The sequence below is a fragment of the Colletotrichum fioriniae genome (genome assembly GCF_027942845.1).
Source record: "Colletotrichum fioriniae strain IMI 355084 chromosome Unknown scaffold_2, whole genome shotgun sequence".
NCBI classification, from domain to species: Eukaryota; Fungi; Ascomycota; class Sordariomycetes; order Glomerellales; family Glomerellaceae; genus Colletotrichum; species Colletotrichum fioriniae.
Window position 1 is genome coordinate 277,038 of NW_027076838.1, and position 23,062 is coordinate 300,099.

The window sequence follows — 23,062 nt, forward strand, 5'->3', positions numbered from 1 at the left end:
ACAACGACTTGTGATAAGCGCGGAGTCCAAAAGAGAGGCGAACGAGCAGTCCGGCTGTGATGGTGTTTGGCCTGCTGGCATGTCGTCTGAGAAGATGTAGGCAATCTAGGTTAGGAACGAGGATATGGATCGTTGTCCTCGGCAAACGGTTCCATCCATTGGGGGACTTGCCCAAAGCAGCCGGACCGCCTTGACCGTTTCGATTGATCTACAGGGGGCAGGTGAGCACCATTTAGGATAGTCACCGGCGAATAGGTAAGTAGCCGCGCTGCAGGTTGAGCTTGCCCCTACATCTCAGGACGTCATAACAAAATTCCAGATACGATCAGTCACCAAAGAGGAAGGCTTGCGGGGAAATTCAAGATAAGAAGTAAGGAGACTTTGTTTTTCGTAAAAGGAAACCGGAGCTAAGTACAGACCGACCGGAAGAAAACCATCCATGTCCGGTGAGAGAAATTTCCTACATCAACAGAAAACTCTTTTTGTGATACGCCAACTAATGCAGTGTAAGTCCTCGCCTCGTCATCCCATCAAACACATTCTGCTTCTCGCATCCCATGAGGGGACTGCGGATCTTCGCAGATAGCCACAGGTCGGAGACTATCCATTGCGGCAACGGCGCATATATCGCGACTCAGCGAACTCTATCGCCGCCACACATCATTACGAGGAAAGGTCGGCGTCTGGAACGCCGGGGCCCAGCAGGGGCACGCCATCTTCCCATGGCATGCCTGCCGGACAAATAGGGTAGAATACAGTGAGAAGCATCCTGAATCGGCGTCTCGCCGCCAAGAGGGGGTCGTGCTAGTGAGGAAGCGACCAGTTTACTTGATCTCAAGGAGCTTAACGTCGAAGGTCAGGGTGCTCTTGGCAGGGATGCCGGGCAGGCTCTTGTTGCCGTAGGCAAGGTTGGCGGGGATGGTAAGACGACGCTCACCACCGATGGCCATGCCGATGACACCAATGTCCCAACCCTTGATGACCTGGCCCTTGCCAGCCTTGAAGGTGAAAGGCTTGCCCTTCTTGTTGGCTAGAAATATGAGTTAGCGAGACATCCAGCAGAATCAAAAAAAGAAATCTGAATTCGGCACTTACCATCGAAGACCTTGCCGTCGTCGAGCTTGCCAATGTAGCGGACACTGACGTTGTCCCCGTTCTTGACAGCACGGCCAGTACCAGGCTTGCGGTCGTCAATGGTGACTCCCTGGACGACCTTGACGCCACCAGCGGGCTTGCCAGCCTGCTTGGCCTTCTCAGCGGAGCCGGTAGGGCCCTGCTCGAGGTTCTTGGCGAACTGAACCTTCTTGTCGGACTTGGGGGTGGTCTTCTCCTCGGCGGCGACGGCCTCACCCTTGTTGTTCTTGAGCTTCTTCTTGTCCTTCTTGGAGGTCTTGGTCTCATCGTCGGCCTTGATCAGGTCGTCGAGGCTCTCGGCAGCGCGCTTCTTGCCCTTCTTGCTAGTCTCAACCAGCTTGGGGGCCTCCTCCTCGTCGGTGTCGACCTCCATGACGCGCGGGTCATCGGTGTCGTCAAGCTCGTCGCTGTCTTCATCGGGCATGCCGTACTCGAGCTCATCGGGGGACAGGTCGTACTCGTCGTCATCCTCATCCTCGTCGGATCCCTCCTCCTCCTCATCGTCGATAACGTAGTTACCAGTGAGGTGGACAGTGTGGGTACCGGAAACGACAAAGAAGACCTTCTCCCCCTCCTGGACGGTGATGTCAAGGGGCTGCTGGTAGTTCTGCGCGGTTGTTAGCAATCAAGATGTTCCACCAAGACTCGCACGGTCTATTCGCAACTTACGCGCTCGGTGTCGAGAGTGCAGATGACAAAGTTCTCGAGGTCAAGGCCCTCCTCGTCGTCATCGCTCTCCTCGTCATCCTCCTCATCATCGTCAGAAGCCTTGCCCTTGCCCTTCTTGCTGGACTTTCCGTTGGGCTTGGCATCGTCCATGTCCTCGTCAGACTCCTCCTCGCCGACGGCCTCGATCAGCTTCTTAAGGGCCTCAGCCTGCTTCTGCTTCTTGGACTTGGAGGGGTCGCTGGGGCCTCCGTTGGGCTCATCATCGTCATCGGACGACTCGTCGTCGTCGCCGTTGGCGTCAATGAGGGACTGGAGGTAGTCCTCATCGATCTCGTCATCCTCGCCGGCCTCGAGGTCGTCACCGAAGCGCTGCTTGACGAGGCGAAGGGTGGAGCGGGGGACAGCGGGGATGTTGCCATCAGCATCGGCCTCAGGAGCCTCAGAGGGATCAATGGCGGCCATGGTGATGCGGAACTGGGAAACCCCAAGGTTAGTTAACCGTGAATAAGCAGGAGTGCGCCAGCCCAGCGCAAGTTGCGACCTAGCCGGAGCCTGCGCTCAAGTGCCTACAGGCAAAGAAAGAGGGCAGAGAGATGCACATACAGTGGCAGGGAAGTCGGGGTTGGCGGGGATGAGGATCTCGCCGGCGGGGACCTCGAGCCCGTAGAGGGCGACAGGAAGCTGGGCCATTGTGCTGGTTGTGAAGGTAATATGTGAATGAGACTAATAAAAGTTGGTGCTCTTGCACTTGATGATTACTCTTCAAGGAGGTCGAAAATCAAAGACCGTTCGTTCTTGAAGGGATTATTTGGGGGGTATGGAAAGACTAGGAAGAGGAAGAAGATGGGTTGGGATTCGAGTGTGAGAGGGAGGTTGTACAGAAAAGTCGAGGTTCATGAAGAGCTTTTGCCTGAAATTTTTTTCCCACTCGACGACCAGACCAGACGGAACTTTTTTTTTTCTTTTCTTTTTTTTTTTCTTGGTCTCGACCCCACCGCTGGCGGCGCTAGTGCTGCCTTATCCAGTCTTATCGGCCTTATCGCACCATGGCAACCAAGGCGCAACGGCAGGGAAGGTGCGTCTGGGGAAGGAGCTGCACTGGACCCTTGCCCAAAAATGCCCCAAAAATGCCCAAAACGACGTCTTCACCGGCGCTTTTGTGGATGGTGAGGACCCTCCACTCGTACACCGCTTTCTGCCTGGAGTCGGTGCTGATGCTGTTGACGAAGTCTGTGCTGCCTTTGCGCTGCCTTTGAGGTGTCTTTGTTGCGCCATCAAGAGTCACTGCGTGCCATACTTGTTCTAATGTGATCATGATCGCAATTTGGCCGAGTGGGTATTCGACCCGTAAGTTGAACGATTCCGCGATCTCATCATGGCCTATACGGACATAGATGGATGATATCTCTTGCATGTCCTGTAGGTAGACCAGTGTCTATTACTAGGTACCTGACAAAATCTATCTTGGGAACTGCAATATCACCATCCGTCTCGCAAACCTCTCACTTCTTCTGATATCAATCGTTCCTCATCTTCGACTACTTACCTCGACTTCACAAACCAAGCCTTGACAAGCTGCCACACAAACCCCAAAGCAAACATCGTCTGCCCCTGCTCATACATCTGGCCCCTCTCCCCAACTTCCGCCATCTTACACGCAATCTCGACAATCGGCCCCGGAAAGAGGCGCCTCTCGCTGCTCCGAGCGTACGCTGCCACCAGATCGTTCCCGTTCGTGATGCCCCCTGTGAATATGTAACAATAGCTTTTAGCAAAACAAACGTATAGAAAGAAAGACAGAAAAAAGGGCAAAAAAGAAGAGAAGAGAAGAGGAGGAAGGAAAAAAAAACAGAAGAAAAAGGACATACCACAGCTCCAAAAATTACCATCCCGACACCATCGAAACTCATCCCCCACAAACCTCGCTCCCGGAAACCTCTTTTTCAAAACATCCTGCAGACCCCTCGGTCCACACACCTTTTTCCCCTCCAAAATCCCCGCGGCACCGCACAAGAACGCACCCGTACAAACACTCAGCACGTCCGTCCTCTTTCCCTCTCCTCCCTCCTCATCCTCCTCGTCAGCATGTCCCCTCAAGAACGCCAACGTCTCTTCATCCCAGCTCGCCGCCGGATCCGGTCCGGGGACAAGCAGGATATCCAGCATGCCCGGCTGGACCTCCGGGCTGGAGACGTCGTGCGTCGGCTGGATCTTGACGCCTGCCGTCAAGGGGAGCAGAGGAACAAGGTGTTCCGCGTCCGGGATCAGGTTCGATTTCGAGTGAGAGCTGGTACTGGGGCTGGCCTTTACAGAAATGTAATAGATTTCCACGCTCGGCGCCGAGCTCGGGATGTTTTTGGGTATCATGGGCAGACCGCCCAGGTACTCCCTCGACATCATGAACAGGACGTCTACGCAGGCCATGTCGAGGAGCTGACACTCGGACGGGATAAAGACCCCAATCTTGACCATTTTGGTGCTGCTGTTTGCCATTTTTTTGTTCCTTCTTTGAGTTTTGTCGTGAAATGCCACAAGGTAGATTGAAGCAATGCCTGGATGGGGGCGCTGGATTCTGACAATATGAGTGAATAAGTCCTACAAGCTGGAAATCAGGGCGTGGCTGTCTCGGTATCATCGTCAAGGTATCAGCACCCATCCATCTTTATACTCAAGCCAAATCATCTATCGACCGTCCGTCCTCCGAATGCCGCCGTCCTTCACTTCGCGGTCCGCGAGCTCCATCGTTACAGCCAAGATATTCCGTACATAACAACCAAGCAGAAAGACACTGGGCCTCCGGTGGCTGACAGCCATGGGAGCTGATTGGGTGTGATCTCTTAACTTCCGAGAGGGTTCGGGGTTCTGGCGGCTCGTCCTCAGCGGTGCTGGCCCGTCTGATGGATGAGACACCATTTTAAGCTGACTGGAACGGCTTCTTGGCTGCGTTGATCAGAATTTTCTCCTCCATCATGGATTGAGTCAATCGCATTGCATATGCTGATGAGGGAGCTTTGGATGATGGCGTCAGAATGCATCATGTTCATACTTACCTTACTCACCATGAGCAAGTTAAGACCACAAGGAACTCAAGACTAGTCACTGGGAACCGCGCGCAAATAATGTATAATTCACATCAATTTTATCGTGGCAACGTTCTTCCTGTTAACCACGCCGTCCAATCCACGTCTTAGCGTCAATTGCCATGATCATGAATCGTTCTATGTACACACAAGATTAAATATTATAGGACTCGTCCAAATTAATGGGCTCCGGGATTCTGTCGTGTCGGCCTCCCGTCTTGCTCTTTGGAGCCCATTGTCAGCTGTTCCTGCTGGGCTTGTCCCTTCCCCAGCGGATGCAGTCATCTTTCTTCACCATCCCGGCATCTTTCTGCCGCTGGTGTGTGAGCCTCGTCATGCTGGCCTGGATATGTCCGACCCCATCGTTTCCACTTCGTCTTCCGTATAAGCGAATGCACTTGGACGGCTCTCTCGCTCGTCAAGTTCCTGCGTATTGCTCCGAGAACTCCGGTTTGAGGCCCCATGAATCCCCGAAATCTCTAGAATGCCGATACCATGCCATGCCATGCATATCAAGAATGCCCTCATCTATTTACACGTGAGGCTCTTGGGAGCCCCAACTTCTTCAAACACATAATCGAGTTAAAAACCGCCGCTTGGTGGGTCTTCCTGGAATTGGGCTGTGCGTCGAATTGAAGAAAAATAATGTGAGCCATCGACGCCTCCGTGGGGAGGGCGAGGTCCTGTCGAAGAGTAGATAAAAGTTAACACAGAAGGAAATAACTGTCGTTACGCGATTTCGGCTGCCGTGAGGGATTTCGCTCTTTGCCGGGTGACCTTTTTGCTGACGGAGTAGACCAAGTCTAGCGTCCAGAAATGGCACAGCTGCGCCTGGGCGCAAGGAATGGCGCCGTAGAGAGGGGCGACGAGCGGAACCATGGCGTAGTCAATGAAGTTCTTCTTGACGTTGCGGTAAGAGAAGTTCATGCCCTCAGACAGACCAGCCTCGGTCATCTCACGTTGGCGGGACTTGACGCAGATGCGATGGAAGCTCTCATACAAGAAGAGGTAGAGCGCAATTTCCATAAAACCGAAAGTGCGCAGAATGTTGCAAACGTCGAAGATCCAGCTAAGGTGCGCCACTTCCTTGTTGCCTTCCGTGACCCACACGTACAAAGTGGAGGAAATAACGAAGATGGTCATCTGAAGAGGGAGGAAGTGCGCCTCGAAGAGACGGTGGAACAGGTAGACGATGCGTTCCCAATTAGGAGACTGCAGCGTGTCGTGGGTGACGTCGGAGAAAACACCGCTCTCTCTGGGCTGTTCGGGATCCTGTTGGTCCAGCTGCGTCTCGGGGACGTACACATCGGAGGCGTCGCCCATGGAGTTGTGAAGCGGGCGGAAAGCGCGAGAGGTGTGCTTCCTTTCCTGCCAGAGTTCGACGACCTTTCTGAGCGCATATCCGGAGTCAAGGGCACCCCACATATGCCTCATTGCCTGCTTGTAACGAGCCTGCATGTCCGAGTAAATACCGCGGAGACCCTTGGAGCCATCGCCACAGACGTTGCTCTGACTGACGGGGCTGACGACGGTCCTGACGGTCAAGTTGCCGTTGAGCGCGAAGAAGCACTTGAGGTACATGTGCAAATCTTCTCCGATGGCTTCGTTGTCGCAGTCCCAGCCTCCGACGCGGTCAACAAGTTCCAAGGGCACGGAGTAGACGGAGGTGGGAGGCGCAATCGTAGATCCGGAGTAGAGTCCAGACATGCCACCAGCACCCCAAAGGATGTCGGCAACACGGACAATGGCGGGAACACTGTGGGCGTTACGGTCGAAGATGATTGGAGCCGCGTACATGGTGGTCTTTGCTGTTTCGGGGTAGGCCAGGTGCATGGTAGTCAGCAAAGCGAAGAAGTTGGATGAGAGGTGGCTGTCGGCTGTACACCCCACGTTTCTGTCAGCGAATCATCCTACATGCGCAGGAATTGGAAACATTGACTGCGGCAGATTCTCAGAATCTGACATGCGCACGTACCGTCGAGACCCGTAATGATCACATCCTTGCGGGTGGTCATTGAATATTTTTGACTCAATTTGCGGGCAGCCCATGCCACGTTGCTTCCCTTGCCAGCGGATTCACCTGGGATGTCGGACGGATGGATGGTGTAATCGATGCTGCGGAACTTCTTGACGAACTCCTGGATGAGGGTCATGGCCTTGAGCTCGACGTTGGGCTCGCGTTGTTCCATTCCCAAGTAGACCTAGCAAGCAAGTGTCAGTTTTTGTACGCATATCAATCAAGAACGAAGATGGTCGCCAGATCGGAGGTGATTGACCACCAGGGTAATTGTGTGGCTAATCGAGTGTCAAGAGGTACTCACGTCGTAGCAGCTGCGAGCTTGAGGGTGCGAAGCCAGCACCTCGAGAGTCTCCTTTAGGGTGTCCATCTCCTCCTTGTAGTTGGGAACGATAATAGCATGGATGACGCGATCGGGTTCAGCATCACCGTCGGTGTAGAGTTCGGGCTCCATGTCGCCAGCTTCGCTGCTGGAAGCAGAACCACCGTGGGAGGACGTGAGGGTCTCCGAGCTGGACAAGGAGGTTGAGGAACCTCGGCGACGGTGGGAGAGCCTGTAATCTCTGAGGGTCCTGTTGCGAGCAATCTTCTTCAGCTGACGGGTCATGTCAAAGACAGCCCAGCAGCATCTGAGAGGGAAAGCGAAGACGAGGATGTGGATAAACAAGCAGTAGTAGGCGTAAATTTCGGTCCAAATGCCAGCGCCCTTGGTAGTCGAAGTCGAAGAGCTAAGGGTATCCTCGTGCAAATAGTTGTGTGCAGAAGCAGCTGATTCCTTTGAGATAACCCAGTAACTCAGACCCAACAAGCCCAGCATGGCCAGGCCGCCGACGCGGCGCGAGGCCCAGGCCAAAATCGATGACATGGTGACGACCGAGGATATTGCTTCGGTGAGGCGCGTTGCCAGCGATGGAAAGGTCGACGATAAGGCGACAGCTGCGTAGGGTCAACGACGGAAGGCGAGGTTGTCGGTCTGTCGAGGCAAGCAGCCGATAAGAGGCTTGGAGAAATGTGCGAAGCCTGACTGAGGGGGTGGAAGTTTGCTCGAGGGAGAGCGAGACCAAACGACTGCAGACAGCAAGTGGGAGAGGGAGAGAGGAATGGAGAGGGAAGTAGGGCGGAGGACGAGAATCAGGAAACCTCTGGGCCGAAATTGCGAATGGCACGCGTAGAATTGGAGCCCTACCGGTCGAGGTCGATAGTGGTCTCTCGCGCTCTCTCACTCTGTCTCTTGAAGAGGGTTGAGTGTGGGTGAGGAGGAAAGCAGGTGACAGACAGGAGGAAGGGGGGGAGGGGGAAGAGAAGGAGTGAAAAAGGGAGAGACTGGGAAGAATTAGAGTGCGTCTTGTCGGATGATATTCACGAGGAGGATAGCGACTAATGGATACGGGGACAGACTGAGGAAGAGAGAAGGAGGGAAGAAGTGCAAGGTAGTGAGTGAGAGTGGATGATTTCTTGGATAGGGACCTGGGCATGGAGGAGGAGCAGGAGCAGAAGGTGGACACGGGTACAGTAAGGTCGGGTTGGGTCTGCTAAGCTAAGGTTAGGTGCGGTACCTTAAGGTCCAGTCCAGTCCACCTCAGTGTCCCGCGGGTGGTACACTACAGACAGGTAATATTGTAAGGCAGGGCGGGTAGGCAGTGAGGTAGACGGCAAGGTAGACGGCAAGGTAGACGGCAAGGTAGACGAGGGGGGGCGGCAGAGAAAGGGGGCACGCTGATTTCCCTGAGGTGAAGTGCGGCGCGCCTTGCTCTCGACTCTGTACCCGTACGGAGTATTCGTACCAGCCGTCTTTCCCTTTCACACGCGCTCCTCAGAGCTTGTTTGCGTTGGACCAGACCATACTGGTTCCAGATGGGACGTGGGGAGGAAAAAGGGTCACTTGTACAGAGTACTTGTGTCGGCCCAGCGCCACAGCCTGATTTGGGTGTGAAAGACCCGCTCCTAGATGTACGGATACCAATATTCTCTTTACCGCCAAACTTTGTCTGTTTTATTTTCATTCTCACAAAAACAACCAACGACACCCAAGTATGAAGACGGCCCCAACACAGTGACGCTGAAGTTCTACCGCCCCGGACAACTGTCTACACTACCTGCTAAGCATACTATGTACGGTATGTTAAGCAGGTATACTGCGTAAAGGAGGTGCTCGCCGCCTGCAAGATGAGGTGGGAAGACGTGCAGCTTGCAAAATCGTCGAACTGGGGCCTTGGACTTGATAATGGGGGTAGTGGAAGCCTCTGGATTGGCGAGACGACGAGCTGGGGGTCTCCTAGCACCGGTGATGGCAGCCGTAACAGACCGGGGGGTTACTAAGGTACCTTGATCCGGAGAACTGCAGCAGATTGAGGTTGTGAAGAGGCGAGGCAGGCCGCAGGCCGCAGGTCACAGAGGCAATGAAAGGAAAAAAAGAGAGAAGCAAGAAACAGAGCGAGGGTCGAGATGGTTCCAGTGTGCCAGAAGCCGGACTAGACCAATTCTGGACTGATTCTCGAATCGTGATTGGCTCATCAGAAAGAAGAATTACCTCTGATTGGCCTGGGCGACAAGGGCCTGGGGTATGCCGTGCTGAGGCTAGTGCATCTCGCCCGCTCGCATCGCATCTAGTGGGCTGCCTCTGCGCCTGCCTCACTCCCATCCTCTGCCTCGATAATTGCTTTAGCGCGAAAAGGGACGTGGGCCCATGAGAGCTCGCAAGGGTGGCACGGATATACGGACAAGGCCTGGTTGCCTTGGGAATTTTCTGCGCTTGTACTGAATCGCCCCGCGGGAAATGAGAAGTAAGAAATTACCGAGTAAGCGGTCAATCGCGAGCACTGTGTACCGCCGGGATGTATAGCTGAGTCTCTCTTTTTTTCTTTCTTTTCTTTCTTTAGTCGTGTTGATGATGACCAATCGACGTCGAACTACCTTACGGAGTGAGCCTACGGAGTGCCTTAGCGTTCGTTGGTTTCGCTTCGTGACAGCTTCTCGTGCCGATAGCGATAACGATTATACGCAAAGCACTGCCATGCCATGCCATGCCATGCCATTTGCTTGTCACGTTATAGTAATTTGGGCCAAGAAAGTCTCACATTCTGCAGGCTTGGCCAATATTCTGAGCATCAGCGGAGCCAATATTCGTAGACAACTCACTCTCAGTAGTGTACCCAGGCAATCGAATTGCAGAGCGTGGGAACCCCTTCAGATAGATTGACTGGACCGAGCAGCTTGTTATGATGATGAAAGTGTATTCATGTGCGACACTGCGTCATGATCGAGTGCGAGCCGGTAATGCTAGACAGGAGCTTGTCGGGCACTGCACAGCCGCACTTGGCGGGTGGCTTCACTCAAGCTCGATTCGAACCTTCTTTATCCTGTCTCATCTCTTGGTTATACCTAGACATTTGATTCTTCCGTCTTGGTTGGTATATTCCTCTGACAACTAGCCTCAATGCCGGGAGTCACTCGTCTCTCAGACTGCGGACATAATAAGGTAGGTACGGATGAGGTGATAAGAAGTACCTCACTGCAAGTCTTTACTCTTTAGATCGCTCTGAGTATTACATAGCAACGAGGACTTAACCAGAGAAAAATTCATGAGAGCCAACAATCGCACCTTTTACGATGACGGGGACGCAATTTCACAGGAACCCCGCACAGTGTGCACTTTCCATGCGGCGATGCCAAGTTCATAGGCCAAAGACTGCCTGCTGCCTGTGCCTTTTTCCACGCTAGGGACGCTAGACACGCTAAGATGCCGTGGGGTTGCTCCTCCCGCTCTGACGGGCTGGCTCGCCCAAACGGGATATTTGGAAAGTACCTCCCCACTAACAATTTTCAAGTGCTCGATCCGGGGGCGTCACAGTGCAGTCAAAGGTCCACCTTGTGCTGCTTTTTACCGCCAGCTCTCCACCTCACCGAGCAAGCGTGCGGTAGGCAGGGGACCCGTGGACCTACCTACCTACCTACCTCCTTATGATACCTAGGTACGTACAGCAAACAATACAACTGCGTATGGATACTTCGTACAAAGTGCAAGGCTACTCGACATCCGATGCTGGATCCCGCGGACATAGTACGGCGCTCCCGCGATGACAGAGCTGGAGGGCACCACGGCACGCAGGCGGCAGGAGTAATAACTCATCAACAATGGGGACTTGAGCCGGACCCGGACCTCCTGAACCTCCATTCCATTCAAGCCCTGCAAAAACATACAAACAAAGGAGGTCCAGAGCTCAACAGCCCATAATTGTTTCTGGAGTCTCATTGATGACAGTCTCGGTGGTGGCTCTGGTGGATGCTCAGTATGGGAAAGGGCGTAGAATCCGGCCGGGAATAATCAACAATGCATATCAAGTACTATGTACGAATGCTTTGGCTTCTATGGACTCACGGAGGAGGATTCGTTTTGTGCCAGGTCGTGAAGCTTAGACATCCTTAGTGGAAAGCCGCTCAGGGGCGGTGTACGGAGTACGGATACAGACCACTGTGTAGTAAGCAGTCGAAGCTTAACCTCACAACCGAACGTAGGGCTTTCCTTCCCTTATTGTTCAGTCTGGTTGGTATCCGTACTTTTGAGGCAAATTCTCACGCCTCCTTCCTTCCTCCCAGTTGTAACGCGCCTGCTTAGTCGATAAGGTATCATAAGGAAGAGGCTAAGGCACCTTGCCTTACCTCAAGCAGGCCCAGTCTGAGGAGTGATACCTGAGGCAGGTGATCGGTGAGGCAGCTTCCGCTGGCCGCTTTTCTTGACGATTGCACCTCGGCTACCTCGACTTCATATTTCCTCATTAGTGACATGCCTTGGTCTTTCGTCCTAGCCCACCTTGTCAAACCAACAAGTCAATTTCTTCCAAGGATTGTTCCCGTCAATTTGCTGCCACCAGCCAGCTATTTCGACATGTATCATACTTGTGCGACGCAACGGCTGTATTTGTACCCATGGCATCAAGTTCTTATCAGCTGCCAGTTGTGAATAGCACAAAACGACAACCAAGCCACGGCTATCCTCTCAAGCACTTAGGCTTACATCACAAGCTCAAGGCCATTACAACCCAGGCTACCCAGGAGCTCAAGATAGTCGATAATATCATCATCAAGACCCAGAGCTCGACACCACTAATCCATTCTTGATTCAATCAACAACAACGCCTGTCGCTCCTACGATTCGACCGTGCGTTGATCATCCGGCTAAGGAAACTTGTCGAGTATTCTTGGAAGCAGTCAACATTGCGACTTCCGCGTGTGCCAGGCCGGCGAGGATGAGCAGCCATGCGCCATTGATACCGCCTCTTGTGCCACAGTGCCACAGGACAAAGACGGTATCCAGGGCCACCGCCGCCGCCGCTGGACTCATGCTATGCTTGCGTGCGAGGACGAATCGAAACACACGGCGGGCAGATGCCGCTGGCAGTACCACGCTATCGCCGTCTCACAGACGATGCTTCAGGTCTGGGGGACGTATTTACTTACCACTGCGACGCTGTAGGACGCTTCTAGCTGCCGGGGCCACATGCAAAGTGGTACGTAGGCATGCCAAGCGGAGCAGACCGTGGCTCAGTCTGAGAGTGCGCACACCTTTTGATCACGTCGCGACACTGTCTAATGAGTTGCAGTCTCGTAGTCTCGTAGTGGTCATTGGTTCGTTCGAAAGTGCCCCCCCAATCCAAGTTCTCACAAGCGGCGCTGCAGCTTGAGCTGTCGACAGGCGGCGGGTCGAAGGAGGGGGGCTTCCAGCGTGGCAGCTGTGGCTGCCGTCGTCATCCATCACGGCTATGCTGCGGCATCGTCGTCATAGGGCGAGGAGATGCGACCCTAAAGAAACGAGGTCATGGGTAGCTAGACGACGAACGACAACGATTGCCAGCGAAACGCGCCTACACAGGCGAAATTGGTCACGGCATGGGCAACGGGACTGCAAGGCAGCATGCTTGCCAAATGTCATCTCATAGCATGCATTTTTCGACCAGACTTGTCGCACGCTCTTCGCCTTCTAGGGTTCGCATCGATGATTACACTCTGGTAGACTAGCCTGCGGTCGAGGCCCCGCGGACGATGTTCTTAGTCGTCCCACCATCGCCAAACTTACACTTGGTGTCATCCTGCGCTGAACCTGACGCTGTCCAGTCGGTCCAATCCAGTCACAGTGCGGCCCTCCTGCTCACTCACAGTCGGACTTAAGAGCCGACGTGGGATCTCGTGGCGTGCTGGGATACCGTTGCTGCGAAATGATGGGATGCTGAGACCTGGCCGTTCTCCAATTTTCTTCTTTACCTGGAGGCTAGCTTCTACGGCTCCTCTTGCTCTCTGCCTGACCCCTTTGTAGAGTCGCAATGGCCACGGAGATAAAAAAAAATAAAAAATTAAAAAAAATAAAAAATTTGAAGTCCAAATCAGCAGACGAAAATCAGGCCTATGTGCTCTGGCCAGGTCTTTACCAGGGCCCCAGGGTTGCAAAACTGCAAACGTGCCTGTCAAGGACTCAAGGTTCAACAGTGACGGGCCACGGCAGCCAGGGCGGGAAATTTCGACCTGCATCCCGTTGACTTGGATGCCCTGGTCACACTGTCCGATATCGACATGTGCCCGACAGGTGCATATCACCAACAATCCATCTCACCAGTCTCGATCACGCTCAGACACCCTGGCGGTTGGCCTTGGTCAATGCAGGTTCGGCGTGGCCTCGCGAGCCGCATCAACATCATCAAATCAACGCCGTTAGCTTCTAGCGCATTTCATCAGCCCCGTGCTCACCGCATCCAAGCCATCTTGATATGCTCGTGCTATCAATGGCATCTATTCATGGCCTGGCTAATCTAGCGCTTTCTATAAACGCCTGAGACGGAATGGCACTGAAATGGTAAAAAGACTTGAGGTCAGACGAGCAACATGCATATAGCAGGTAGGGTATGCCACAGACAAGACCTCGCATACTTTGTTCGTACAGAACACGAGAATACCAACTTCGACAGAGGGTTCACCTATTGACCGGGGGGTGGCGTCGACTAGGCTGCCATCCTTGTGCGGATAGCTGACGATGCTTATTCCTCCCGAACAGATACAGGCCGCGATGTGTCTGAAAGAAAGGATGCCGCTGACTCTTCGTCCGCTTCGGGCCAATTCCTGTACTGTTCGCTCACAGAGTTGCCCCAGCCGCACTCCGCAACTACTCAATCACAAGCGAGAACTTGCTTCTTCCGTAATGAACAACGCGACATGGCTGGTCCGAGGATTATCGGATATGAGGTTTGGTCACCGATACGATGAGCAAGCCCATGGATTGCTTCGTAATTCACGCACATGTCGGGCGCAATTGCTCCTTCAGCTTAACTACAATCTTGGCAGAATCGTTCCACTCGCGGCATCTAGAAACTCAACCGCCGGGAGAGTATCCTTATTCCGCGAACCTCCACCATAGGAGTCAGCAATGAGCTTGGAGCAGCAAAGTGAGCCTACCCATACGGATGCGAATGCTAGCTATGATGAAGAAAGTCAGCAACCATGAGAAGACCGAGGAAGACGTATTGCAGGTTCCAGGAAGACCTATAGGGGGGTTGCCGGATGGTGGGGTGGGCGAACACTTGGCGGGCCGGCGTTTGAGATTGAACGTTTCTGATACCCCGAATCTGACTGGCCGACTGGACCAACAACTTGCAAGGCAAGACATGGAGTTCCAGGTCTCCTGCCCAGCCAGCCGGCTGCGTTAAGAGGAAAATGGTCCGGCTACGGCCACCGACTTGGTTCTGTGTCCAGTCTTTGAACTTTCCTGGGGGAATCGGAGCGCCTCCTCGAACACCATCTCACCTCGATGCTCGTCTCGCCGTTAAACTCCATCAACGCCGGTCGCCCCCTAGCTTGTTACCATTGCGGAACCTACATCGACCCGCACCCGCGGATCGCCATAACGGTGGCATAACTACCAAATGTAGATACCAACGGCGAGGTTGTCGGAAAAGAGGAGTTCTTGGATAAACGGAGACAACCAAGGGAACGGAGTTACGGACCACACATTGTATCCACCAATCGACGATTCGATTCTGTCGACGTCCAACGGCTAATTGGCAGGCCTTGGCTTAGTCCGTCACCCATCACGATGAACGACTATGTGTGATTTACGAGGTCATTGGGCCACGGACCAATGTACGAAGAGGAGTTGGAATTAGAATTGAGAACATCCATCGTGGCACAAGAGCCCCCGCCTCCTGGCTTGAGTCGAGACATCGATGCTTGCCCGATACGGGTGAAGCATCCGATGTCTTAATTATGAGCTCGAACTCAGCGTGCGATGGCTCCCCCAAGCCTCAGACCGAATTGGTGCAATCGTTGCTCCTCTCGGAAACCTACGTCTGCAGGGCACCTAACCCACGCATAGCGGACGGTTTACCCTTGAGACAACAAATCCATGGACCAATGTGGCACTCAGACTCGTCCGGTCACAAGTGGCATGTCTCAACATGTTGCGATTCAGAAGTTCGCCCCATCATATCCGTCTGCGTACGCATCTGCCCGTTAACCACCGGGGCCGTCTTGTCGGCCGACGGGGTCCTGCTCTGCTCCAATGCGGGAAACAACTTTGAAACAAGCCCTGCGAGACCGTCGAGAGGGGCATACTTTTTTCTTGCACAGTACAGGATGAAGCTTGCAGGACAGTGTGCGTGGCCTCGAGCAAGCAAGAACGTTTGATGGGGTGTTAGGGGACCATTATGCCGGACTTGATTCCTGCAGCGACTTGCCGTTCATATTCCGAAAGGCTTCTCGAAGCATACAGTCGCGAATGACAGAGATGAGGCCATATGCGATCCGCGCTGTCAGTGCAATTCTCAACGACCAAGACTTCACGGCATACTTGCATCCTCCTTTTGCCAACACGACCCATTTCTGGCAAAGTGTTCCCGTTGCCTATGAAACGGCTTGCCTCAGATGTTGAAAGCCAAAAACAAAAGAAAACTCCCCGCCTAAAGTCTTCCATCCCCGATGACCCCGACAGCCGGACGGATCAACCAACCAGTCACCTTGCGAGACTGACATGTCGCATCATCGGATCCGGGGTGAGACCTTCGGCTGCCCTGTGCATTGCTTCCCCAGCCAACGCGTCACTTGTGCTTCGGCCGGGCAGGCTTCGCTGGCCGTCCGGGCTTATGCCGAATCGGAATTTCCTTGGCAGCCGGCGAGGGTGACGACAGTATCCCGTTCAACAGCCGTCCCCTCGACTTTCCCCGGGCCGACCCACCCCCAGAGCATTTCACACGTCCCGACGTCAAACACAACTCTCTCGTCTATGAACGAAATATGTTTCGATCTGTATAATATTGATTATTGAGCTGACGACGCCAATCGTCTGCGATGACGTTGTGGTTCTTGGTGGCTATCTAGGTGTGAAGCAAGCCTCTCCTCGGCCTTTGGGTCTTCTGTCGACCCCGTCTGCGATGTTCCACCCTCTTTGCAATCCCATCGGCAGCCCTTCGGAGGCGCAGCGCACTATCACGCTGCGCCGTCAGCAACAAAGCCACCCCAGGCTCAACTTTGACATTTCGAACGGTGCCCGCGGGTGCATATTACCGCAATATACCTTTGAGCTTAGATGCCGTCCTTCCGTAGCCCCACCCTCGTAGGCATGCTTGCGGCTTTCGAGAAAAATCCTCATCCGTAGACTCCGGATGCAGCTTTTGGAAGGATACTAGGGCATGGCGACGCCTAGTAGAATGATTCCTCCATAGTTGCTCATTTTCAGAAGTCTCGCTGGCCATGCTTTGTCTGCGGCATCCCCAGCCGAAGTGCCGAGCCACGAAGCTGGGTCAGAGCCTCTCGCAGAGCAGCGAAGCAAATGATTTATTGATACCGAAGCATCTTCTGCTAGACATTTCGTGTAGCAGCCGAAAGATTGAGCTCGTCAAACGGGAAAGTACGTTCAATCTGCCCCTTTCATACAACCTTTTCGAAGAGCTCCTGGATGGGTTTCGCAGCCTACACCGGCGGATGTTAGAAATTGATGCGCAGGACAAGTTTTGCGCAAAACAGAAAAACGCATTTTAGAACTCACATCGATGAACTTCTCCAAGTCTTTGTCGAGGTTGGCCAGATCGTCCTTGCGCTTCTTGTTCTCAGCAATGAGCTTCTGCTTCCTTCCCACCAACTCGAGCCTCTGCTGCTCGAGGGCTTCTCGTCCCGCTCGCTCGTGGCCGATTCGCGCAATCATCATGGCGTCCTCATCAGCGTCGGCGTGTTCTGGTTGCTCGGCGATGAATTCTTCGACGGGGATGAGAGGTATCTTCTGGTATGTATGGCTGGAGGATCACAGAAGAGGTTAGCTATATTTGAACGCCGCAGAGGAAGAGAAGAGAAAAGCCTCCCCACTTACTCGTAGGATTCGCAGGCCTCAATCTCGCCCTCGAGATGGCGCTGCTCGTAGTACAGGTTCTGCAGCTGGAGGTGCAGGCGGTCGACCTCCTGCCGCGCCTCGGCGGTCTGGGCTTTTGTATCCCTGGCGTTGAAGTTGGCGGAGCGGTGCAGGCCGCGGAGGTGCGAGATGTTTGTGAGGAGGAGCTTCTGCTCCTTTGACAGGGCGGCTTGGAGCTCTGATGAAGCTGATCCTGACTCTTCGGCCGCGCGGGTGATTTCGGTGAGCAGATGGAGGAGCTTGGCGGCTTGGTCTTGGGCGTATCCTGAGGTCTGGAGGACCGCGCCGAGTTTCTTGTCTGATACGAGCTCGTTGACCACCATTGTTGCGGTTCTTGTGCCTTGTTCGTGGGGCTGTGAAGAAGTTGACGAAGAGGGATGACAGCGGTCTCGGTCTCGGCTGAACTGCGTCAATGGATCCGCTAACGCCGATTTTTTGTTGAATCGCCGTTGTCCGAAGAAAGAGTATGGTGAAAGCTTCGGGAAGAAGTTGGAATCGCGTCGTGACTCTTGTCGCGCGCGCAAGGCTGAAGAAAGGCGAGGTAGTTCGGCGATCTGACGAATGGGGCGGATGAGGCGGTTTGGCACTTTTTGCGCAAACAGACGGGGACGGTGCAAGGGCTGGCGTACGACAGCCTTGTGGTTTGCTTGTGAAAGGTACCCTGTAATTGAGGGTGCGCCTCAAAAGTCGAAAGCGTGGACCGTGGCGTGGTGGTTGGGTCTAGTCTGCTTCCGACACTTTGGTCAATGTTCCCATACCCAAGGTACGATCCAGGTAGTTCACCACCGTACCGTGGCGGACGTTGGAAAATCAGTGCAGCCGCAGCGCAGGGACCGTGCTTTCGACAGCAGTTCCCAGCTACCAGCTACCGTGCTCTCGTCCCACCACCACCAAGTTCACAACAACCTGGGCGGGAACCCAATCTACAATCTACAAACCGCCCTGAGCGGCGTTCTGCTTGATTTTTCGCGGCTTTGGACCCGTTCATGCACGGGCGGATATCATAAAAATGAGACACGGACGGGCCGTACGCCTGGTGAGGCACATGCCTTCGCAAGACGCCAGGCAAAGGCGATACCATGAGATAACAAGCTTACCTTCAGGGCAGAATCATTACATCCGTCTCAAGGTACGCCATGGGGAAACTAGTTGGAAGCCTTATCGGATAGTGCTTTGGAATTCAAGCAGCTAAGGTATCCTTGAGGATAGTCATGGACGACAACGAGAGTCTAAGACATTGGATGTGGTCTTGGGGTTGCCATCACAAGGCACGCTGGGGCGGGAATTTCCCCAATGTCGAGCGTCATCTCCCAAGTCTTTGGACTGCCGTGCTGTCCGTAGACTAAGGTACGCATCATAAGCGGGAAGATCCGAATGGGAGTGGTAAGAGAGACAGTGATTCCTACGATTCAGAAGCAATTACCTGATATGGAGCTTGGGGTTCCGTCATTGTTGATTCCTGCCATGTTCGAAACACATGACACCTGACGGATTTCCTCCAACTCCAACCCTGCTCCTTTATCAGAGAAGAGTCTCAGAGCTCTTTCATGCACATGCTAGCGTAAACAGCATACGGGAGTAGAAGCATGGCTTTCCCACTTTTGCTTGGGCCGTTGACGGACCATGCCTTGGCCCCCCCGTCTCACAAGGCATTGACAACCGTTGGTTCGTCATCCCAAGGCTTGGTTTTCTTACACTCGCAGACATGTACGCATGGCAATGGCACGGCAAGGCAAAGTCGGCAACGGGCCGCATATTGGCATTCACGCAGTTCCGAAGATCTTACACTAGTCCGTCACTCTGCACCAACTGCTGTGTTTCGTTGCTGCAGGTGCAACAGATGAGCAGTATGCACCCTGACTAAGAGAGAAAGAAAGAAAGAAAGAAAGAAAGGGAAAAAAAAAAAAGATAGTGGTTCCTTGTGGGAACGGGTGCGAGGAAGGGATGACGACGATTGGTGGCGCGCATTAGAGGCCCGCCACGCCACGGCACGCGCGCCTTGGGCTGGGGCCGAAGTTTACCGGACCATGCAGGCGCTGTACCCGCTCGGGGAGGACAGCAGAGCGAACCAAACAGCCTTAGTATTCACAGTTCATGCGGGATTCCCTCTCACGACATTGAGTTACTTCCCTTGGGTGTTTTCTTTGACAGTGAGGTTTCTCCTCTGTTCTGGGGACTTATTTTCGTATGGTTTGTCTCTGGTTCATTGGGCTCTGATTATTTACCAAGTGTCTCTCTCTGCTCAGTAGCTTTTGTGTGTTGTTCCGATGGCGGATCTCATGTCCCGTTAGAGCTGCAGAAAAGCCCACATTGCCCCGAGATGAGAAGAGCCAACGACCCTAGTCTCTGCAAGGTACCTTACGAATACTATCCGTAAACCACTTTGCGCGGCTTGGCTTGGGCGCTTCCGCAACTCATTCGCAATTCCCTATTGTAATAATTCCCTCTTTCTTTTGTTACTTTTTGCTCGTTCTCTGTTTTTCTTCCCCTTTCCTCTCGGATCGCTCTCGGTAATTGGGTACGGAAATACTTTGCGTCTTGCTGACACAAAGCACCAGTTCAATCTTGGGAATTCGCCTCCCGCTCTGTCTTGTCTCTCAGTCTCTTTCTCAACTGCCATAGCTCCGTCTCGTATCTCTTGGCTCCATTATTCGCATCTGCTTACTCTTCCTCATATTCTTACAAAAACAAAACGCACGTGCAAAAAGGATCTGATCCGAGGAGCTTCCGTTTTTTGTTTTCTCGCAAGACAAGCACCCAAAAGTATCTCCGTACTGCATTTCGCCATCCGATCCCTTCCTTCCAAAGGTCCCCCTTGACCTTTCCCCCCCAAAAGGCACCAGGGTCCAGCTGTTCTGTCGATCTGCGGCCTGCTCCTCTCCGTCCTTACGCCCCGGCCAATCCGATTCCCGCATTGTTGAGATCCGCCCGCCGCTCAACTACCTCAACAGACTTAGAACGCTTTTTTATTTCCTGGAGAAAGCAGCTGCTTCTTTCGGTCCCTTCTTTTCGGTCTCTGTTCTGTCTGAGTCTCACTGACCTGCATTCCTGTTCCCGTTCCCCCTCCTCCTCCTCCTGCTCCTCCCTCCCACGCTCCCTCCACCCTTCCACCGCCCGCCCTTTACGCCAAGGCCCCTCCCTCCCGTTGGGTGTATAAGCCAATAATTGCCATCGCCTCCCGCTCGTGGGCTTATCCGTAAACATCGACTCGTCCCGCAAATCTACAAACCACAACACAACCGCACTCCCTATCACCAAAACACCGCATATCTTCAGTGTAACACAACCAAAACCAGAACTGCGGGACCACACTTGCACGTGTAAATCCAAACGAAGGCGAGACCGACATAGCTCAACATTCCGGAATCCCACCAACCTTTTCACCTGGCTGCGGTCTCTACCGCCGAGCCCCCTACTCCGAACCTTGTTTTCGCTTGAAGCATACCTACCCGAGGTGCTTCTGTTAATACTTATCTATTTCTGTCTTCCTGCTGGTTGAGTTATGGAACCCATTGCCAACATGGCTTCCCTCAAGTCACCTTGCAGCGGCGCCGCCATCCAGGACGACGACGACTTCACCACTGCAACCGCCTCGGGAGCTCAGGCGGAAGGCTCCGAAGTTGCTCGGAAGAGACGACACTCCCACTTTATTCCTAGACGCAAGTCCATTGTCAATCAAATCATGGACGGCGAGGAGCACTTGCTACTTAAGGTATGTTCACTTGCAACCACAAACCTCGGCTGTTGTTCTGGGTTGCGTTTCCCTTTTTTGACAGAGACATTGTGACAAGAACTTGTCCGAACATGAGGCGGGAAGCATGCTGACAATACTCCTCCACAGGTCGACCTCTTCCTATCCGAATTGGAACGCCGCCTCGAATTTCTCGAAAACTACGGTGAGCTCACTTTCGACTCGAGCATATCCCGTGCCTTTTCCACCCTCCAGACCGTCCGCGCTCGCTGCTCTTCTGCCTCGGAGGAGGTCCTCGGCGCCGGACGCAGGCGCCTGCACATCATGGTGGAGACACTCGAGGCCCGGTACCAGGGAGCCTTGGCCTCGGCCGAATCCCTGAATGAGAAGGCCCGCGTCGGTATCGAGCTTCTGGACGACATGCTCACAGAGTTTGAGAACAAGGCGCACAAGTTGCGGGAGCAAGGCCTCGCGAATGCCGCCGACACGGCAAGCGCCTTTATGAACGAGGGCCGAAGGGTTGTGGACGAGAGCATCGGGCTCGCGCGAGAGGTCGTCGACGAGGGTATCGAGAGAGCCATGCGCGCCGCTGAGAGTTTGGAGGAAAAGATTGCCCACGCCGTCGCGCGGGCCAGGGAGACGAAACTCATCACCTACGACGACCTCCCCATGCCGTGGCGCATCAACCCGCACATCCGTGATGGGTACCGTTTTACCGAGTCCAAGCTCGAGTGCATCTGGTCGGCCTTCCGCCCCTCGAACGAGCTGGTCAACATTTGGTCCCACGCCATTGGTCTCTTCATTGTTCTCGCCGTCGCCCTCTACTTCTACCCTCGCAACATCAACTTCCAATTCAGCACCAAGACGGATATCTTTGTTGCCGCCGTCTTCTTCTTCACGGCGTGTCTGACGCTGGTATGCTCGACAATCTGGCATACCATGAACGCCGTTGCCGACGTGGACGCAATCAGCATCTTTGCGTGCGTTGACTACACAGGTATCTCGCTGCTCATTGCAGCGTCCATCGTCACGACCGAGTACACGGCCTTCTACTGCGACCCCGTCAGCCGCTGGTTGTACATGGGTACGACGGCAGTCCTCGGCATCGGCGGCGTCATCCTCCCATGGCACCCAACCTTTAACGGAGCCGAGATGGCATGGGCCCGCGTCGCCTTCTTCTGCGGGCTTGGCGCAACGGGATTCCTGCCAATCCTGCAGCTCTACTTCTCCCACGGGCCCGACTTTGTCTGGGAATTCTACACGCCGATTGCCAAGAGTATCTTTGTGTACTTGCTCGGCGCCTTTGTGTACGCCAGCAAGATTCCCGAACGTTGGTGCCCGGGCATGTTTGACTACATTGGCGGAAGCCACAACTTGTGGCATCTGGCGGTTCTCGGCGGCATCTTGTTCCACTACACGGCGATGCAGTCCTTCTTTGCGAATGCCTTCCGGCAGGCGCAGGGAGAGTGTTCCGTCTTTTGAGGTTGAGGCGTGAATGCACACCGCGTTTGGCTCGGGCTTGCATCGATCTGTCAGTCGTATTCTGCTGTGATGCGATTGCGGAGAGACTTGCTTTACCCGCGGTTATACTTCATCCTACTTCTCGGGGATACCTCTCACCGGAGTTTGTTGCGTTGATCTGCCATTCAAAAGGGCTATATCTCCTAGCCTTACCCTGTATAGCAGTAGGCGTCATCTGGTGTCAGTCAACCCGATGCCTCCTCGGCTCCTGGTCCGTCGCATCGGGTTATGGTAGCTCGAGCATCAATGCCAACACTGGCAATCTCCCATCGGTCCAAATAGCTTAGGATATCATCCCAGGGTCCTCTTTTCCGGAGGGTGAAGGGGACAAGCTGCCGAGATCTCGACGTTCGTCAGTCCTAGAAACTTTCAACGCCTCGCAGAGCTGGATAGGGACACTGCTATTTTCAACAACGTAGCACGTTCTTCATTCAGCAGTCACTGACTGGCCACGCCGAGGGAAAGAAGCGCCCTCCGCTACCAAAACATTGAAAATGGAACTCGGCTCGGGCGCTGGGCCAGTCGTAATACTTTATGCACTGACATGATTTTGTCTGCCCACAACTTGT

At 53.9% G+C, this 23,062-nt stretch overlaps 5 protein-coding genes across 5 annotated transcripts; 1 reads left to right on the plus strand and 4 right to left on the minus strand.

Moving 5' to 3' along the window:
- Positions 1 to 824: 824 nt before the first annotated feature.
- On the minus strand, positions 825 to 2,493 carry FPR3 (peptidylprolyl isomerase fpr3; the record flags this gene model as incomplete). Its single annotated transcript, XM_053195142.1, has 4 exons — positions 825 to 1,030; positions 1,096 to 1,741; positions 1,804 to 2,277; positions 2,407 to 2,493. The coding sequence occupies 4 exons, from the start codon at positions 2,491 to 2,493 to the stop codon at positions 825 to 827; spliced, it is 1,413 nt and encodes a 470-aa protein (XP_053047413.1).
- Positions 2,494 to 3,345: 852 nt separating this feature from the next.
- Positions 3,346 to 4,275, minus strand: N0V96_001950 (uncharacterized protein; the record flags this gene model as incomplete). The annotated part of the gene is made up of 2 exons (XM_053195141.1): positions 3,346 to 3,548; positions 3,825 to 4,275. 2 exons carry the CDS (start codon positions 4,273 to 4,275, stop codon positions 3,346 to 3,348), a joined length of 654 nt encoding a protein of 217 aa, XP_053047412.1.
- A 1,337-nt stretch (positions 4,276 to 5,612) lies between these two features.
- Positions 5,613 to 7,765, minus strand: N0V96_001951 (uncharacterized protein; the record flags this gene model as incomplete). The annotated part of the gene is made up of 3 exons (XM_065756383.1): positions 5,613 to 6,760; positions 6,859 to 7,084; positions 7,205 to 7,765. 3 exons carry the CDS (start codon positions 7,763 to 7,765, stop codon positions 5,613 to 5,615), a joined length of 1,935 nt encoding a protein of 644 aa, XP_065614752.1.
- Positions 7,766 to 16,806: 9,041 nt separating this feature from the next.
- N0V96_001952 (uncharacterized protein) lies at positions 16,807 to 17,604 on the minus strand (the record flags this gene model as incomplete). The annotated part of the gene is made up of 3 exons (XM_053195139.2): positions 16,807 to 16,848; positions 16,925 to 17,168; positions 17,243 to 17,604. 3 exons carry the CDS (start codon positions 17,602 to 17,604, stop codon positions 16,807 to 16,809), a joined length of 648 nt encoding a protein of 215 aa, XP_053047410.2.
- Positions 17,605 to 20,801: 3,197 nt separating this feature from the next.
- Positions 20,802 to 22,454, plus strand: IZH3 (inc metabolism membrane protein; the record flags this gene model as incomplete). The annotated part of the gene is made up of 2 exons (XM_053195138.2): positions 20,802 to 20,993; positions 21,123 to 22,454. 2 exons carry the CDS (start codon positions 20,802 to 20,804, stop codon positions 22,452 to 22,454), a joined length of 1,524 nt encoding a protein of 507 aa, XP_053047409.1.
- Positions 22,455 to 23,062: the final 608 nt, after the last annotated feature.